Genomic DNA, 18,832 nt, shown 5'->3' with positions numbered 1-18,832 from the left:
TGCTAGCCACTCTCTCCAGCTGGATCCTGTGGAACTTGAAGTGCAGGAAGGGGGGGGCCCTCGCTGCTCCTGTGGTTCTGAGTTCACGGTTCACGCCCTTCTCGTCAGCTGACCTTACAATGAATCATCCAGGAATGTGGCCCAGCCTATGTTGGATCTATACTTCTGCTATCTCCCCCTTTGGAAAGACCCCTGCAGAGACAAGCAGACCAACCCTGTTATTGGCCAACTGGAGAGGGGCCGAGAGCAGGAGGGCGGTGCCCGAGGTTATACAACATGTTTTGGTGTTGGTTGTCTTAGTGAAAAGCCCTAGTACCCAGAGAAGCTAAGCTCATCACAGCATCACACAGCATGTCCCATGCTGTCTCAGCCTGGCTGGGGAAGCAGCTGCTGGCCAGGAGCACACCAGGTGGGGAAGAAGTCGTGACTTCACCTGCACCCTATGTCTGGAAACACAAAAGCCAAGAACCTTAAGCCCAAGCCTCACGAGTGTGTGAGCAACGTCTGGAAAGTCTTGACCACTCTGTTCACCTGTCAGCCACAGGGGTCCTCATCCCAGGATACAGAGAGGCGCAGTGATGTCGGAGACCTGTTTAATGTGGACCTTCAAAAGCCTGGGCAGAGTGGAGAGTGCCCTGGAATTATTGGGCAGGCAGGCAAGATAGATGGGTCGCAGGCCCACACCTGGCCCCCGGAGGGGAGGCTGGGTGGTGAGCGCTGGCCCAGACACGCCGAGGGGAGTACCTGAAGGGTGGTCCAGGCAGGCAGACCCACCCGGGGACCTGTAGGCCAGCCCTTGAGAACGTATCTAAGTCAGGTGGTGAGTGCCCAGGCCAGAGCCTGGCCCCGGGAGGCAGGGTTGGGGCCTGGTTGGGGGATCCTGGAGCCTAGGGGCTGGCATCGCTGGGGGCCTCCCCGAGCTGCTGCTGGAACTCAAGGCGTGTCTGCCGGTTGGACTCAAGCAGCTCCTGGAGGCGGGCGTGGAGGTGGTCATTCTTCTCCTCCAGGTGGTCCAGACAGGAATTGATCTGGTCCAACATGGAGTTGATGGCAGCATATTCTGGAAGGAAGAAGAAAGAGAACCAAGGTCCTGTATCTCCCCAGGGCTCACAGACATCCTCCCCCCATCTATTCCCCAGCCTGCCTCGTAAAAGGCTTTGGCAAGTCCCTACTCCCTGAGCCTCAGTGTCGCCATCTGGAAAATGAGTGGATATCAAAGGAGGCAAGGCTTTGGAGACATAATAGTAATACCTTAGCACACCATAATATTTTTTCTAGGGTTACGCTGGTCAGGGAGATCAGCCAGTGTCCTGCCTGGGAAGTTGTGCCACATTCTCCATCAGCCTAGAGGCCAGAGCTCACATTCCTGAGTGGAGCAATCAAGGCCTCTGTCCCCAAGCAGGCCCATCTTTCCAGCTTTTCCATGGCTTCTGCCCTCAGGATAAAGCACCGAGAAGACTGCAAAGCCCCACTTCCCTCTCCAGCCTCACCTCCCGTGCCTTTGCCTTTCCCCTCTCACATCTGCCTTTGCCTACCTCAGGCCCCTTGAACAGGACGTTGCTTCTGCCTGGAATGCACTGTCTTGTCTTTCTACTTTCCTCCTCTCCTGGATAAATCCCACTCATCCTTCAAGTCTCAGCATGGATGTCGCCACAGGGAGCTTTCCCAATGCCCCAGACTGGACCAGGCCTCTTCCTCATCCCCTTCCTCACACCTCCATGGCCCTCACCTCCGGACTGACTGCTGTGATTATCTGTGTGCTGGTCTGGCTCCCCTACCAGACTATAGAGCTCTGAGAGGTGGAATGGTCTTGTGTTCACTGCTGCTTCCCTGAGGCCCTCACTGTCACACAATAAACATGTGTTGAACGAATAAATGGATGAAGCCTCTAACTTTCCAGCCTTTCTCCCTTTGCTAAATTGTCCCTGCTGCCTACAAGGCCTCAACCACAATAGCCATTTAAGGACCAGCTCAAAATGCCTCTTCTTCCGAGAAGCCTTCCATGGTCTCCACCAGAAACCATCACTTCCTCTTCCACAGCCAATCCCGACCTGCCTCTCTCAGCAATACAATGTCCCTTAGGACTCAAGATCTGGGCCTGTGCCCACTGCGGGACCCAGTTCTGAGCCAGCCCATGACTCAGATATACACCACTGCCAGCTTGGAACAAAGGGGAAGTGGCTGACAGTGTTTGGAAAAAGCCAGGGCTGGAAGACTGTGTCTGGGTTATCGGTGCGAATGAGTGTGCATTCTGGAGGAAGAGCACCCGTGACCCAGAGTTGGCACACCTCACAGAGGCCAGAGTCCTGGAAAGTCTGTTGGATCTTACAATCCAACCCCCTTGTGGCACAGATCGGGAAACCAAGGCCCAGGGAGGAAGGGACCTGCCCAGGATCCTCCGCCTGGTTGGTGGCAGAGTCAACTTGGGGAACAGGAACATTTGGGTTTCAGCTCCAGCTCTGCTCCATCTCAGCAAGTTACAGCACCTTCTAGCAAAGGGAGATAAAGAACTAGGTATCGGTGAGGTCTCAAATATATCAAGAACTCAGGGTCTGGCCACAGGAAGTACTTCATAGGTGGTCATTATCAACATGTCACATTCTGTGTCCTGAGACACAACCAGGAGGATGGGGGAGATGGGTGTCTCCATACCACTGGGGCAGGTTTTATTTGCATCAAGGGTATGTTCCAGTTCCAAGCCTTTGCCTCCCTCCTCCCGCTGTGCTAAGTCCTGTGAATCTGCCAGCATCCACTCAATGTGACTCCTGGGAGGCCCTTCCGGACGCTCCCACCACAGCTGCCAGCATGATTACACACATCTGGCCACTGCTCACCAGCAGTGCCCCGGGCAAAGTGGCCAGCAGAACACTTAGCCCTGTGGGAGGTCTTCGACCTCTATTAAATGCAAACCCTGGGTGATGAAAGTGTTCTAAAACTAATATAGTGATTGATGCACAACTCTGGATATTCTAAAGCCCAACATTGTACAATTTAAATGGGTGAATTGGATAATATGTGAATTATAGTTCAATAAAGGTGTCACCAAAAAAACCCACAGATTCCATACTTACCCCACATTTACTAAGTCCTGCGCTCTAAGTTAATGCATCAATTTTTATTACACTACAGAGAATAACCGCTTACGGAACACTTGTATGCTAGGAACCTACTAAGTATTTTCCATTCATTTTTGTATTTCATCCTGACACATCTCAATGCAGGAGACGCTAATCATTATTTTACAGATGGGGAAACTGAGGCTCCAGAGGGTGAGAAGGGAGTTGACGGTTCTTTCTCTTCAAACCTCCCCTCCCACCTCCCGCAGTGCTGTGCACGAAACGGGCTGCTTTGTAAGCAAGTCACATTCACTAGGGCTCCAGAAAAGGTGGTGGGGGATGCTGACTCAGCAAGGCGGGCGCGCCCACCCAGACAGCCCCTTTTGCTGAGCCAGGAAGGTCCACCGGCCCCGCCCCCTAAGGAGCCTCCGTCCACACACGGGCTGAACGAAGTGGCTGGAGCAAATCCCAAAAAGGCGAGCGTCCCTGGAGAGGCCTTAATCTCCCCATCTGCAAAACGGGGCGGCTGCCCACAGTTCTCGAATAATGCTGCCGTTTCCAGGGACCCACTCGCAGGTGCTCGCCCTGAACCCAGAGACGGCACCTGCAGCTGCAACCCACCCAGGGGCGGGGGGGTTGAGAGGGCTCTGTGGTCCCTTCCAAGCCCCTATCTCCCCGCACCTACTCCCCTTCCCAGGAAGGTACCACTGAGAAAGCAAAGGTCGTTTCAGCAGTCCCCCTGGGTCACCTGCTTCCCCGAAGCCGTCGTCCTCTCCTTCCGCGCCCGCCTCCACCGGTATGCCCAGGTCCCCGTTGGGGCCCGACATTGCGGGCTCGGGCGCCGCAAGGGCCGCGAGACGATGAACCACTGCGACCGTCACGCCGACAGCCGGCGCCGGGCGGAAGGTGGAGACGACCGATAGACCTCAGGGCCGGAAGGGTGGAACCCCGCCTCCGATTGCGGCCTGGCGGCCGGGGTCCCGCCCTCAAGGCCGGAGTTTCGAGGCCCGAGCTCCGCCCACCCCGCCCCGCCCCGCCCCGCCCCGCCCCCAGCCAGAACCCCGCCCCCCGCCCTCAGGCCCCGCCCCACGCTGCCTAACGGTGGAGCCCAGCTCCTCTCCCAGCCTCCGGGTGAGGCCAAACCCGGGCTGCCCGCTGAGAGATCCAGATGGTGGAGGCTCGGGTCCTCAGCAAGGGCGAGCGAGCTGGCAGAGGGCCGGGCAGCCTGGGACCCTCGCCCTGTCCTTTCCTGCCGCTGGGGACCTGCAGATGGGTGAGCCGACGCCTGCCGGTGGGCGAAAACTGAGTCGTGGGGTTTCTAAGGTCCTCTTAGGACTTCAGGAAAATTTTCTTTCAGTCGTGGTCTGTGTGGCAGAGGGCGGCATGTGGCTGTTGGTGAAGGAAGGCTGCCATCATTCCCCACCTCTTTACCAGCTGGGAAAGGGAGGCCTGCCCCAAATCACCCAGCGAGCAAGAGTCCCTCCTGAGCTGCGGTGTGAGCGCCGCCAGGGGCCCAGCTTTGAGTGAGGATGTCCCAGGGTAAGGGCCCCCTTACTGGAACACGTACAGTAGCTTCACCACCAGGAGACCCCATGGCTGCTGCAGCCAGCTCCTGATCTCACGCTGGTTGTTGGTCGGCCACCCTCGGCACAGGGGTCAGGTACAGTTCTGTTCCTTGACTATGATAATGGAGAGGGATCCTCTTTGTCCCAGAAGCTGTCCCACCATTTCACCTGAGGAAGGTGGCGGTGCCGTTGAATCCACAACCTGTAATCCGGGCCACCACTAACTTGCATATGGGGGCAGTGCCTTCTTTTCTCTGAATCAGGTTGAGTGGAGGTGAGACCTCAGCCAAACCATTGCCGGAAAAATGTCAGTGACCGGCCGAAATGCGTGCTGTTTTAAGCTGCCAGTCTGTGGTCATTTGTTATAGCAGCAATAGGAAACTAATAAACCAGGTGACCCTGGGGGAAAACACAGAGGCTATTTGTGTCCTCAGAGTTTGATCCTGGAAGGCCCGGCAGCCCGGGTGGTGATGGGAAGCTGCGTTGCTTGGGTCAGGGCAGAGAAACTCTCTGCTGCCCAAATTGAAGCCCAAGGGCAGGCGGGTGCCATCCCCTCAACTAGTGGGACTCTGGCCAGTTGCCCCCTGGGTGCCCTTCTTGGGGTGGGGCTTTCTGGCCGTGGGCATAGCCCCATCCCTCACTCAGCCCGGGCTGCACCAAGCTGGTCTCTCCCTGGAGTCTGGCCCAGATTTCTGAGGCTGCAGGAGCATCTTGTTGAGCCTGGTTCTCAGGCCTGTCTTGCTTCCTGGAGGCTGAGGCTGCTCACAGCTCCAGCTTCATCGCACTTCTCTGGCCGAGGACGAGTGGTGTAGGTGTGCAAGTCTGTGGGGTAGAGAAGCCTGGGTTTCTTCAGAAGCCCAGCCCTCTGGCCTCTGACTTTACAAGGGGAGAAGAGGCCGGAGAGGGGGTTCCTGTGTGTGATGCGGTCAAACAGGGGCTCCACCTGAAGCCTGTGGTGGACAGGCCTGTCAGGCCCCAGACACAGACCTAGCCAAGTGGAGGTCCAGGCCGGGAGCTCTCAGACCTGCTGGCATCTGGATTCCTCGCAGCATAGTCCCCTCTTTGCCTCCCCTAGCCCTACACCTGGTAGTCCAGAGGTCATCATAAAAGGGAGGTCACCTTTTCATAAAAGGGAGGTCACCCCATCATAAAAGGAAGGACACTGTCACCCCCCAGTGCGGGCAGGTGGGTGAGCACAGGTTCCAGAGGAGGCTCACAGAGGGGCAGGGGACCACCCCTGGTGGTCCTCTCTGCCCGACACAACCTCAAGCTGGGCAGGCCTCTGCCCTACCTACTGCTCACCCCTCTTGCCCGGCTGCCATCATTTAGTATCCACTGGGGTCCTAGTGAGTTGTGGTGACAGCACCTCACCCTCTCCAATCCCCTCCAGCTGTCCAGTCCTGGCTGGGCTTTGCTATGGGACCTGTTGCAGTGGCCAAGCGAAGGAATGAGGTGGGGCTCCATTAGTCCATTCCACTGGACTGGGCACTTCTTGGAGGCAGGGACATGGGAGCGCGGCCATTGGCCTGGGGTGGGCCCAGGATGGGAGCTAGGAAGTGTTCAGTCAAGGGTGGACTTGGGTTCTGTGGTCTCCAACCCTCACTGAGGACGGCAAGGGCGTCTGGGAATGATGCTAATGAGAGCTTATGCTTTGCCCTTCCCCTTCCCAGATGGCCCAGCGATCAAAGAACACAGACTGGGAGTTTTGAGGCATGTGTTTATTTAGCAGTTGAGGGGGGACTCCATCCTCAGGGTGGCCTGGGGAGCAGCTGGTGGACCAAACTGTGACAAGGATCTTCTGGCTCTCTGATTGGCGAATGGGTTGGTAGGGGCAGCTGGGTAGCACCCGGGGCGGAGGCCAGTATGAGGGCAATGGGGGAGGAGAGAAACAGGAGGCAGCTGAGAAGGACACAGGGAAGTAAAGATGGCGGCAGTATTGGGTGGGGGAGCAAAGGCAGTCCTGAGACCCCCCACCCTGCTTCACCTTGGTTCCCATCAGTCCCCTCCCCAGCCATACTCACCACACACTCATTCGTCATCCATCGATACACTTGTCTGCAGGGGAAGAGAGTCCATCAGAATGGACAGGAGTGTGTGTGTGTGTGTGTGTGTGTGTGTGTGTGTGTGTGTGGCCCCTGACCACCAGGGCCCCTGCACTGCCCCCAGGCTGCCCTAGGCCCTAGCCTGGCCCAAGAATAGACCTGAGAGTTCCCTTCGGGGATGTGGCAACAGGACCAGACGATGGGGGAAGGAACTAGGAGAAAGGCCTGAGAAAACCTGGGGTCACCTGTTCTCTAGAGGAGGCAAGCGAGCCCCAGCTACCTGCTTGGGCACCCAGACCTCCTGCCCGTTCACCTGATGAACCCTGGCAGCCCCTCAGCCTGGGAGAGCCCAGTGGCTCTTTGAGGGCCTGGCTGGAGCCCCTTCCCCGGGGCGGGCCGCCTGGAGAAAAAGTACCTCCCAAGTGAGTGGTGAGGAAAACCCCAGGATGAGGGAAGAGGTGGCCCAGGACAGCTCAACCTGGAGTGTAGGGGAAGGTGGCCCAGGACAAAGGGGTGCCCCAAGACAGCAGGACATGGGGCAAAAGGGGAGGTGGCCCCAGGGAGTGAGACTAGGGAAACTCGGATCTTGGCCTGAAACTCTCATCTGGGCAGGCCCAAGTTATCTGTCAGGGAAGAACACATAAGGCCCAGACCCCGTGGGCCCCATACACTCCTGGGCCGCCGCGTAATCTTCCGAACCCAAAGTGGCTCCTAGGGGGCTCCAGTGACTGGAGCAGGGGACAAAGGCACTCCTCTCTGGGGCAGCGTCAGATGTAGACAGGACCTGTGTCCCTTTCTCCTCTCCCCAAATGGCCATTACCGATCGGGACGGGAAAGAGGATGTGGTCATCAGTGAGGCCCAGAGATTTGGTGAAGCTGATGAAGTCCTCCTTCAGTTCAGGGGTCAGCTCCTTGGTCCTCCCTGTGGCCAAGATGGCCGTAAGTGGCCGGCAGACACTCCATAAATATTGTTGAGTGCACGAATGAGCCTCAGCGCCCTTCGTCATGGAGGGTCTGCAGAAAGCCCTCTCTCTTCCCCAGGGCTCGGAGTGAAGCTGATGGGCTGGGTAGGGGTGAGCCCCTCCAGTGTGACCGGGAGCTGGGTCCCTGACTGGATGGGTGAAGACCCACCGTAGAGGGTGATCTTGAAGTACTCCTGGTTTTGGGAAACTGCCTTGAAGAACACGATGGCAAACTGGTTATAGTTGGTGGTCACCACTCGCACGGTGTAGCTCGTTAGACTTGGGTAAGCTGCAGGGTGGAGAGAGGGGTCAACCCTGGCTGGGAGGATGGAGCAGCTCCTTGCTACCCAGCTCCCGCCCAGGACAGCATCTGTGTGGAGGCACAGGGAGGTCTGTGTGCCCTCTGAGTGGATCCCGAACCCCAGGAACTCCAACCCCAGGGCCCACATCATTCGGGACTCACCCTTAATATTGCCCAGGTTGAATTCGCCAGGCTGTGAACTTGGGACAAAAGTTCTGGTAAAGTAGTCACAGGTCTGGTTCCTGTGGCGGTAAAAGATGTGTGGGTGAGAGAAAAGACACACAGGCGTGGACGGACCTCCTGGGCTTGATGAAGTGGGGGTCAGGGCTGCAGCTGAAGGGGCCAGAAGTCCGATTCTGGAGTGGCCAGCCCATCTCCTACTGCAGCAGGAGGCCCAGGTCTCCTACTCTGAGCCTATCTCTGCGTCCCCGCCAGGGGCCCTGGGCTAGCTGACATGCTCAGACCCTCCCTCCAGTGTCCTCTGTCCTTCTGTCTTCAGGACTGTCTCCCCCTGGTGGCCTTCCCTCTGTACTATCCTCTGCACTCCAGGCATTTGTCTCCTGTTCTTATCTTTCTGTTTCCTTCTCTGTAACCTATCCTGAGGAATTGACCTTCCAAGGTTCCAGTCGGCTCCATGCCATGGACTCCCCTAGCTGTTGTGTCAGCCCTGACCTCTCACCGTGTCCCTGGCACCCCAAAGCTGATCTCCCCAAACCCCTTCTTCTTCTGCCTCTTACCCCACAAGCGCTCTAGCCCCAGTCCCCCAGGAGCGAGAGCCAGGAACCCACAGGAGCTGGGTGAGCCCTTGTGTCCCACCAATCCTCTCCTCACCCGCTCCCTGGGGCGCCAGTGCCTCAGGCCCCTGGCATTGTGGCACCTGCCCCCCACAGGCTGCTCACAAGCCCCTGCCCAGGACAGCCTGGCAATGGCATGCTTCTGCCTGAAGGAGCGGCTCTCTTCGAGTCTACCAGCCTCTGCTATGAACCCCCAACATGTTCTGCCAAGGTGGGTTGGCTTCTTCAGGGCCCAGCCCAGAAGCCACCTCCCTGGAAGCCCCCAATTGAAGTCCTGGGTGGGGTTCCACATTGGGTCCAGTGAGCCTCTTCCTACCCAGGACACCCCTGGTCCCTCCGTCTCGTTTCCCGAGGACTGTGGCCCTCCTTACCACTCTCTGTATGTCTGTGCTGAGTGACCAGTAAATGCTGATCTAATGAAGACGGGAACAGATACTTGAATCTAATACCGAGCAGCAAGATGGAGGACTACCTGTTAGTTTCCATCGCCCCTTAGCCATGACATCACTCTGCCTCTCAGGCACGGCCAGGGCAGTCCCCCAGGTCCCCATGCTCCCCCAGGACGTAGCGGCTCTCACTTGAGCAGGATGGAGGTGACATTGTAGCTGTGGTCTTCTTTCAGCTCGTAGGTGGTGGAGTACATCTTAAACTTGTCTTGCTCTTCTTTCGAAAATGCATTCCCCGCCAGGCCCACCACATACCACTTCCCCTGGAACTGCAGGGAGGCTGGTGATAGGCAGAGTAGGCCCCACGAGCCCCTCTACCAGGGCCATAGGGCTCCGGACGGGGCCCTTAGGATCAGGCAGGAGCTAGAGGCCGTCAGACCAGGAAGGAGCCCCGAGTCTGGCAGGGACCCTTAGCAAGTGACCAGCTGGCCCCGCTGACCCTCAGTTTCCTCATCATGCAGAGGGACTGAAGATATTTCCACCCCTATGGACTATGGAGACAAGGAAGAGGGTGTGGACCCGGGAAGGTCAGCGAGGTCGGAGTGGGTAAGGGGGCACGGGGCATGGCTTCCATCAGGGGACTGAAGGGCATTCTGAGCTGAAGCCTGGGCCCATCTTGCTTCCTAAGACTCTTTGCCTCTTCTGCCTTCTGCTCCCACCCTCCCAGCTGCCCTTCCAGGCCCCTTCCCTACCTGATCACCTTGGAAGTTGGGCTGCAGCGGGACGCTGAGCAGAGAAGGGGCTGGGATGAAGTTTGGGGTGTCGTCCTGGGCCTGGATCTGCAGGGCTCCCAGCAGGGAGAAGCCCAGCCACAGGAGACCTCGGGGCATGATTTCCAGGCTTAAGAAGCTGGGCAGCTGCTGGGCCTGCAGGTGGTGAAGAAGGAGGAGGTAAGCGAGGAGGCTGGCCGAGGGAACCCTATTTATGGTCCCCCTGTTTGCCGACTCACCCCAGGGTGGAGTGATCTATCCTTTGCCAAACTCAGGAAGAGTGAGGTAAGTACCGCAACTCCTCCCGAAACATTTGGCACGACTCATGTCCCTCATGGTTAGGATTGTGCAAAAGGGAGAAACAGGAAGTCCAGGGGACTCGTGAAGGGACATTCCCCAAAGCTCCACGCCTTTGGCAAGGACAAATGCTCCCCCAGTATGCTCTCTGTGCCCCTTCCCTCCTCTCTGGTTGGCCCTGTTCATGGTCAGGAGTCCTGATCTGGCTGAGCTGTCATCTCTGACCTCCAGGAACTCCTGCTCTGCCCAAGGCCAGGCTGGGTTCTGTGCTGCCAGAGCTGCCACTCCTGGCACCTGATGAATGCAAACAATGCCTCGCCCCCGTTTCCTGGTTCTTGAGGGACAGGGAAGGATGGGGCAGCTAAAAGCGGATATTTGTGACAGAGAAGGGCTCTGTGTTTCTTGAGATCACGGATCCCAGATCCTGCCCCTCCCAGGGGCCCCACACAGGCACTGGCACAGGGTGAGACCTCCCTCCCCAGAGGTAGACCTGGGAGGGCTCCCACCTTGAGTTGGCCCCTCCCACCCTCCATCCCCCATTTGCAGCTGATCCCTCAGGACAGAGACCCCAAGCTAGGCAATTCAGCCACATAAAATAGCATGGAGGCTGCAGTCCCAGCTCCTTCCTGGTGGGGGTGGGAAATGAGGGGCACATCTGCACTGGGTGAGGTAGCCTGGGGCAGCTGGGGTCTGAAGGCCAGCTTTCTACACTACTGCTCTGGACACCAAGTGCTGTGGGTCACAGAAAGAGCAAGGACTTGGTCTCATCTTTGACAGGTCATTGAGACTATCCACCATCTCTGGCCACAGCCTTGGTGCCCAGGCCTGGGCCGTGGAAGTGTTCCTACCATAGCTGATCCCAGCTTTGTCCTAGAGAGGAGTATCCTCACTGGAGGTCTGGCCATCCCTAGGAGGTAGAGATGGGTCCCAGCTCCTGGGCAGAGTCTTCCAGATGTCAGCATGAGGACCCAGGCTGTCTAGCTACCTGCCCTGAGGCTGAATTGAGAATTCAGCAGCTTAAGGGAACTGACAGGAGCCCCACTGGCTCCATCCACCTGCTGCTAGGAAACCAGCACCCCCAGCCTGGGCTCTGGGGAGGCTGGCCCCAAGAGAAGTGGCTTTGGACAGGGTCCTGAGCTGTTGGGTAGGACACAGCCTTGACCATCCTAATGCAAAGAGGCCCCCTTAGGCTCTGCACTGCTTCCCTGTCTGGGTGATGAAAGAACAGGAAGTGGAGATGAACAAAGCTTCAGGGAACAATGTTGCCACCATAGCTGCGTGCCCTCCAGAGGTGCCAGTGGCCACCCACCATCCAAGGGCTCCTCCCCTGCTACTCTCTTTGACCTTAAAAGGTATCTTCAAGCCTGAGGTGACTGCTGGATGTGGAGGAACCTAACAGTGGAGCCCCAAAGAATTTTAACTAGGGGAGGGGCAGTGCCCTGGATCACTGGATGAAATATTCCAGACTGTGAAAGTCAGGGGGCAGAGTGGCCAATGATCCCTGTTACAAACTGGGAAGGTGGGGAAGGCTGGGTCTACAGCATGAGAAAACCGAGGCCAGATACAGGAGGGGAGATGGCCCAGCTCAGGGGCGCTGGCCCCCTCTGTAAAGAGAGCTGTGCTGCAGATTCTGCGAGGCCACACATATACAGTGCTGGGGGCACACACATGAGGTGTCCCCACATGAGGGCATCTCTGATTTCTGACCAAACCCCCGCAGTGCCCATGCTTTTTTATTCTGGCTCCAGGCCTGTCCAGACACACGGACTTCGCCTGTCTCTCTCTCATCATCTCTGTGGGTCTTGGTCTTGGCTGAAACCTGGTATGGCCATCTCATCACTTCTCCTCACATGGCTGCCTCCTGCCTTCTCTGCTGGCCAAACCCTGGAGGTTGGGCTGCTCCAGGAACTGAGGGAGGGGACGAGGTCTGTCCAGGGATTTGAGCCTCAGCAGTGTGCAGTGTCCCAGCCATACTTTGTGGACAAGGCTGCCTCTTTCTGTGGGTGTTGTTGGGGGAAACCATTGAGAGGATGTGACCACCAGTTGACCCTCGAGCTGGGCCCAGGCCTTCGGAGCCTCCTCACCTTCTCTCCTGTCCTTGAAGGCTTGCTCTGCCCACCATTCCCACAGTGGGAGCCGTTGTCAAGTTCGCAGCCCTGAGACAGCTGTGAGACCATCTGGACTGAACACGTGACTGAGCCCCATGAAGGCCTCTATGAACTTTAAGATTCTGCCGGGAGTGTGCGGAGACCTGCTCTTCTTGTAGCGCCCAAGACAAGCCCTGTAAGGAAGTTCCCTCCATGACTTATTAAACCTGCCACCTACCAGTCTGGAGAGGTGCCTCTTTCTTCAGTCTCTCCTTCCTCTCCATGTACAAGGGCCAGTTTGTGAACCAGCTGGGATCCACGGACAGTCATGGTTTCATGCCTGGGGCAGAGTCAGGCCAAGCTGTGGCTAATCCCAGTCAACAGGAGGTGGGTTCTGGGCTGGTTATAGCTGGAGGGCAGGGATCAGTGGAGGGTGCTTCTTGCATTCTGCGTAAGGAAGAGAGCTGTCCTGCAGGCTGGGCCAGAGATAAAGGAGAAAAACTCTGCTTACATTACTGAGTCTAGCAGGGCTTCCGGGGTAGGGTCAGCTCAACTGGGCCTGGGCCCCTGACCAAGGAGGGGATTCTCAGGTTCACCCTGCCCAGAGCAAGGGGCATTCTCTGGGCTCGGGGCTCTCAGAACGGTCTGCACTGTGCATGTGGCTTTGTGTGGGTAATTCCCCTTGGCCCTTCTCATTTTCCACTGTGGCCCCTGGACTGATCCCACTGGATTACCCCCACCAGGTTCTCTCTCTCTCTCTCTGTATCTCTCTCTCTCTCCTCCCCTCCCCTCAAAAATGTCCCAATGAGGCCACAACAAGCCATACAGAAACTCTGGGGCCAAGCCCCTCCTGAGAGAAGCCAGGGCTGGGTCTTCCCAGTCATGCTCTAGGTCCCCTTTAGCAATGGCAGGACCTTAAACACCATCCACACTTGGGTTTCTCTGTGGCAAGGAGCCAGGAGAAGTCTGGCTGCTCCAGACCTCCCCTACTGTCTCTGGCAGGGGGGCTCTCCCCTTCCACACACCCGACACACAGGGACCCAGGCCCCACACCTGGTCTAATACAGCCAGGAAGGCACCTAAGTGTTCTGTGTGCTTTCTGCATCTCAGGAATCCAGTCTAACCCCCTGGACTGGTTTCTGGAAGCTTGTGAGCAGTGGTTAGTTCAGCTACAATGCCTGGGTCAATAGCAATGCCCTGTGACCTGCTAGAAGGGCTAGCCAAGATGTACCCGGGTAGGGGGTGCTGGGCTTCTTAAGGCCACACTGGGGAGAGGACTCCATGCTCTCTGTACCCTGGGCCATTGGCTGGGCCTCTGCTGGACACCATCAAAGGCAGCTTGTGTTAGGATGGGTCTGGCTCTCCCAAAAGGCTGGTTTGCCTTTGTACCTTGAATGCGCAGGACACACCAGGAGAGTGCCCAGCCCAGGGGGTACGGTAGTGAGTGCTGGAAAGGTTAAATGAGAACAAATGTCTGAGAGGTGCTCAGGTTCTTGCCTGGGTCCTCCCTGGGTGCTTGCCACTGAAGACTGACCAGGCAGGGGCCCTTGCACCCCACCCCATTAATCTCAGTGGTTGAAGGACGTTAGTGTCTGGTGGGGTCGTCCTTCGACCAACTGTTTATTTCCGATGGGGTGAGGTCGTGGCTGTGACAGGCAGTGAGGACAAGGTCAGGCTCAGAAGGAAGAGCATGTCTACCTTTAAAAGGATAAGGGGGTTGAGTGGCCGGTTAGATCAGTAAGTTAGAGCGTGGTGCTGATAACACCAAGGTTGCCCCTTTGATCCCCACATGGGCCACTGTGAGCTGCACCCTCCTTTAAAAAAAAGAAAAAAGGAGAAGGGGGCGACCTGGGCCAGTGGAGAGTGGGGCAAAGGGCCAGGAGAGTAGTCTAAGGAATGGAGAAGACAGAGAACACCCTCTGAGGCCTTGGGCTCGGCTTGGCCACTGTCCCTCTGTAGCCCAATTCCCAGGGGGACCAGGTCGAGAGTCTGAGGGGGTAGTGTGGTTTCTGGGGACTTTGGATTGGAAGACCTCCCCCTTCCCTCTTCTCCTGATTCAGAATCACCTCTCAGGGTAAGAAAGCTCTGCAAAGGCGCGATGGGCAGGCCAGAGAATGCAGGGCCCAGGTCTGGGTGGCTGCCTCTAGGCCCAGAGTGCCTTAGGTCTCGAGTGAGTACTGGCCTGCAGGGTCAGGCAGCCTCAAGGGAGACTCCTGAGGCACTGGGCTCGTGTCTGCCAGGGCTGGAGTGTCCTAGGACTCCTCTGCCTCCGTCCACACCCCTGGGTCTCCCTGTCGTGGGCCGCTGATATAGACTGAATGTTTGTGTTCCCCACAAATTCATGTGTTGAAACCAAATCCCTGGTATAATAGTATCTGGAGGTGGGGAGGCCTTTGGGAGGTAACTAGGTCATGAGGGTGGAGCCCTCATAAATGAGATTAATGCCCTTGTAAGAAACCCCAGAGAGCTCCCTCACCCTTTCCCCCCATGTGCAAACACAGGGAGAAGACTGTTGTCTGGGAACCAGGAAGTGGGCCCTCACCTGAGACTGAATCGACCACTGGCTTCATCTTGAACTTCCAGCCTCCAGAATTGAAATTTCTGTCATTTGTAAGCCACCCAGTGTGTGGTATTTATAGCAGCCCCAGTGGACTGAGACGGCCACCTTCTCACATCGCTGAGTCTCCCTGTCCTGGGGCACCCTTTCCCCACATCCTTAGGTCCCCGCCCAGCCGTGCTGTTGGCCTTCCCCCCGGAGCACACTTTCCTAACTGTGATGTTCCCACTTTTAGCAGCTTCTGCAATGTGGAGGGGCTGAGAATTGAAAACACCACATTCAAAGGCCAGGAGTCTGAAATCAGTTCACTTTGCCGAAATCAAGGTGTGGGCAGGGCCGCACTCCCTCCAGAGCCTCCAGGGGACACTTCCTTGCCTCTTTCAGCTTCTGGTGGCTGCGGGCATTCCTTGGCTTGTGGCCCGATCACTCCAATCTCTGCCTCTCTTCACATTCTCTTCTCCTCTGTGTGTTATCTCCTTCTGTCTCTCTCTTATGGGCACACGTGTGATCGACCCAGATAAACTGGGATGATCTCTTCATGTCAAAATCCAAGCTTATTTAAGAGGTGGAATAAGAGGCAAAGAAAGAAGGACAGATGGAAGGGAGAAGGAAAAGGGAAGGGCCAACCATTAGTTTGGAAAACCTGTCTTCTACTATTAAAATATTGGTGAGTTGTAAAAATAATTTTATTCTTCTCTGAGATATTTGATAACAGAATGCACTCTGTATCGTATTATGAATCAGGAATTGGAATATTGTAAAATCTTCTGGAAAGGGAAAAATCTGGGCCATACCAAGAAAAAAAATAGCTTGTTTTGTTTTCTTCTGAAGAGAGTAATGCATACATTTAATTTATACACCTTAAAAATCAGGCATTAGGACACTGTTACGAAATTTTAAAAATAGTAATAAATGGGGCAGCTGGATGGCTCAGTTGGTTAGAGCTCGAGCTCTTAACAAGGTTGCTGATTCGATTCTCACATGGACTCATGAACTGCGCTTTCCACAACTAGATTGAAAAGAATGGCTTGAGCTTGGAGCTGAGCCACTGGTGGGGAGTCACTTGGGTCAGTGGTGTACCAAGGTCACCGGTTCGAGTCCTACATGGTTCCAGTGAGCTGTGCCCTCCACACCTAGATTGAAAAACGACTTGACATTCTGGAAAAACATTGTTCCCCAATATTCCCCATTTAAAAAAAACACAAAACAAAACAAAACAAAACAAAAACCCAGGAGTCCCCAAACTGAAAATAATAATAATAAATAAATAAATAAATAAATAAAAGTAGTAATAGAGAAAATATCACATATGCAAAGACTGTTTCTAAAAAAAAGTTACATTCTCAGGTTCTGGGAATTAGAACATGAATATCCTTTGAGGGCCATTTTCCAGGCTATCATAGCCCCTTGACCCATGCAGACTCCTCCCCACACCCAGGCTGGACCTTCCTGGCCCACCCACACCTCAGACTTACTCACAGAGGGACTTGGCTGCCTCTTAGAAGTGGCCTTGGGCCCTGGGTGGCCTGGCCTGTGCAGGCAGCTGCAGCCCGGCTGCTCAGAGGCCCTAGTCTCCCTGGCTGAGAAACTTCAGGGCTCAGCTCAGTCCTAGGCAGGGTTCAGGGTGCCTTGCCCTTCTACCCTTAGCTTCCCCTTCCTGTGTAGCTAAGGGTTCCTACAGGCTCCCAAGGGCACACCAAGTGTACCTCTGAGTGTGTGCGGTTAGTATTAAATATTAAAGGCCGGGGGTGGGGGTGGGGGTGAGGAGAGTTCCACCAGAGGGCCTAGCCTAGTATTCAAGGGTCTCAGGGTCCTTCCCTTCCCTGACCAGTGCCCCTCCCTTTCCATGGATTATCTCCACTGGGAGCAGGGTGGGGAGGGAGCTGCTTCTCTCACCTCCTGTCTCTCTGCAGTTCTATTGTAGAGAACTGCAGGGGAAGGTGGGGGGCTGATTTTGGCCTTGGAGTGTGTGGACTGGAGTCAAAGTACTGCCAAGAAAAGTCAAAGGCAAGCAACTGGCTGCATCAGCCTCTGTTGAAGAGCAAAGCAGGCAGGTGGCCTGGGAGGGGCTGCTGCTTGGAAGGGCAGGCAGGAAGGGGCACCAGGTTCTCCTGTGGCGGGAGGGGACCATCTGAAAAGGAATCCTAGGTGAACAGCAGTCTGGACACCCTGAAGGGCCCCCCTCCACCAAGATCTAGCATGAAACAGACTCTAATGCCCTGCCAGACTCACAGGGGGACGTCTACAGCCTTAAGTATGTGTTTTATGATCAGAAAAGCTGCAACATCGAAAGAAAAATGTCCAAAGTAAAAATTTAGAAAAGAAACCACAGCATAAATCCAAAGAAAATAGAAGGAGAAAATGAAGTTAAGAGCAGAAATTAATAAAATAGAAAGATATAATAGGAATATCAAAGTCAAAAGTTGACTCTTGGAAAAGACTAATAACATAGTTAGAAATTTAGAAAAACTTCTCAAGACATAAAGCTATAAGGCACAGATAAACAGAAGAAGAAATAAAAAAAGGGGGGTGGGTGGCTCTAACTATTCAATCTATAGACATTAAAAGGGTAAAAGAATGCTGGAGGTAATGAAATGGGAAACTTCCCAGAAAACTGTAACTTACCAAAATGCATTCAAGAAGTAAAAGAAAGTCTGAGTGGCCTTATAACCACCACAGAAATAGAATCAGTTTTTAACAAATCTTCTCACAAAGAGAACACTAGCAATGCGATATAAATGGAACATCTTCAACGTGCACTATTTGACATTTTAAAAAATAAACTTTTAAAAGTTTCATTGAAAAATTGTGAAAATAATTTTTGCAGAGTTCCCATATAGCCTGAACCCAGTTTCCCTTATTATGAACATCTTATATTAGCATTGTACATTTGTTACAATTTATGAATTACTAGTGATACATTATTATTAACTGAAGTCCATACTTTATTCGGATTTCCTTAGTGTTCAGATAATCTCCTTTTTCCTGTTCCAGGACCCTATTTAGAATACCATTTTACATTTAGTCCTCATGTCTCCAGGTTCCTCTGGGCTCTGACAGTTTCTCAGACTTTCCTTGGTTTTGGTGACTTTCCTTGACTATTTTGAGTACTGCTCAGACATTTAGTAGAATGTCCCTCTACTGGGACTCGTCAGGTGTTTTTCTCACGATTAGACTGGGGTTACGGGTTTTAGGAGGAAGACCACAGGTAAAGTGCCACTTCCACCACATCATATCAAAGACACGTACTGTCCACGTGGCTAATCACGGCTGATGCTGACCTTGATCACCTGGCTGAGGTACGATGTCAGGTATCTCCACTGTAAGGTTATTCTCCCCACTTTTCAAAGGTCGTTTCAGCAGTCCCCCTGGGTCACCTGCTTCCCCGAAGCCGTCGTCCTCTCCTTCCGCGCCCGCCTCCACCGCTATGCCCAGGTCCCCGTTGGGGCCCGACATTGCGGGCTCGGGCGCCGCAAGGGCCGCGAGACGATGAACCACTGCGACCGTCACGCCGACAGCCGGCGCCGGGCGGAAGGTGGAGACGACCGATAGACCTCAGGGCCGGAAGGGTGGAACCCCGCCTCCGATTGCGGCCTGGCGGCCGGGGTCCCGCCCTCAAGGCCGGAGTTTCGAGGCCCGAGCTCCGCCCACCCCGCCCCGCCCCGCCCCGCCCCGCCCCCAGCCAGAAGCCCGCCCCCCGCCCTCAGGCCCCGCCCCCACGCTGCCTAACGGTGGAGCCCAGCTCCTCTCCCAGCCTCCGGGTGAGGCCAAACCGGGGCTGCCCGCTGAGAGATCCAGATGGTGGAGGCTCGGGTCCTCAGCAAGGGCGAGCGAGCTGGCAGAGGGCCGGGCAGCCTGGGACCCTCGCCCTGTCCTTTCCTGCCGCTGGGGACCTGCAGATGGGTGAGCCGACGCCTGCCGGTGGGCGAAAACTGAGTCGTGGGGTTTCTAAGGTCCTCTTAGGACTTCAGGAAGATTTTCTTTCAGTCGTGGTCTGTGCGGCATGTGGCTGTTG

At 55.5% G+C, this 18,832-nt stretch overlaps 2 protein-coding genes across 13 annotated transcripts; both read right to left on the bottom strand.

Moving 5' to 3' along the window:
- Positions 1–579: 579 nt before the first annotated feature.
- BBLN (bublin coiled coil protein) lies at positions 580–4,069 on the bottom strand. The gene is made up of 2 exons (XM_081065761.1): positions 3,805–4,069; positions 580–1,060 (listed from the first exon to the last, which is right to left on the bottom strand). The coding sequence occupies exons 1-2, from the start codon at positions 3,881–3,883 to the stop codon at positions 888–890; spliced, it is 252 nt and encodes an 83-aa protein (XP_080921887.1). The 5' UTR covers positions 3,884–4,069; the 3' UTR covers positions 580–887.
- A 2,250-nt stretch (positions 4,070–6,319) lies between these two features.
- Positions 6,320–18,408, bottom strand: LOC308504655 (neutrophil gelatinase-associated lipocalin-like). 12 transcript variants are annotated; one of them, XM_081065794.1, is made up of 9 exons: positions 18,195–18,408; positions 12,499–12,736; positions 9,859–10,032; positions 9,299–9,435; positions 8,089–8,168; positions 7,795–7,914; positions 7,484–7,585; positions 6,643–6,676; positions 6,320–6,427 (listed from the first exon to the last, which is right to left on the bottom strand). In XM_081065794.1, exons 3-8 carry the CDS (start codon positions 9,994–9,996, stop codon positions 6,657–6,659), a joined length of 597 nt encoding a protein of 198 aa, XP_080921920.1. In that variant the 5' UTR covers positions 9,997–10,032; positions 12,499–12,736; positions 18,195–18,408; the 3' UTR covers positions 6,320–6,427; positions 6,643–6,656. The 12 variants fall into 12 exon arrangements, with proteins under 12 accessions (XP_080921920.1, XP_080921924.1, XP_080921928.1 ...); XM_081065798.1 differs by having other exon boundaries at positions 6,320–6,520; positions 18,099–18,340; XM_081065802.1 differs by having other exon boundaries at positions 18,099–18,340.
- Between the last annotated feature and the right edge of the window lie 424 nt (positions 18,409–18,832).

This window comes from Rhinolophus hipposideros (genome assembly GCF_964194185.1).
Source record: "Rhinolophus hipposideros genome assembly, chromosome: 11".
NCBI classification, from domain to species: Eukaryota; Metazoa; Chordata; class Mammalia; order Chiroptera; family Rhinolophidae; genus Rhinolophus; species Rhinolophus hipposideros.
Note: the sequence above shows the minus strand (reverse complement) of the source record. Positions and strands in the feature narration are given on the sequence as shown.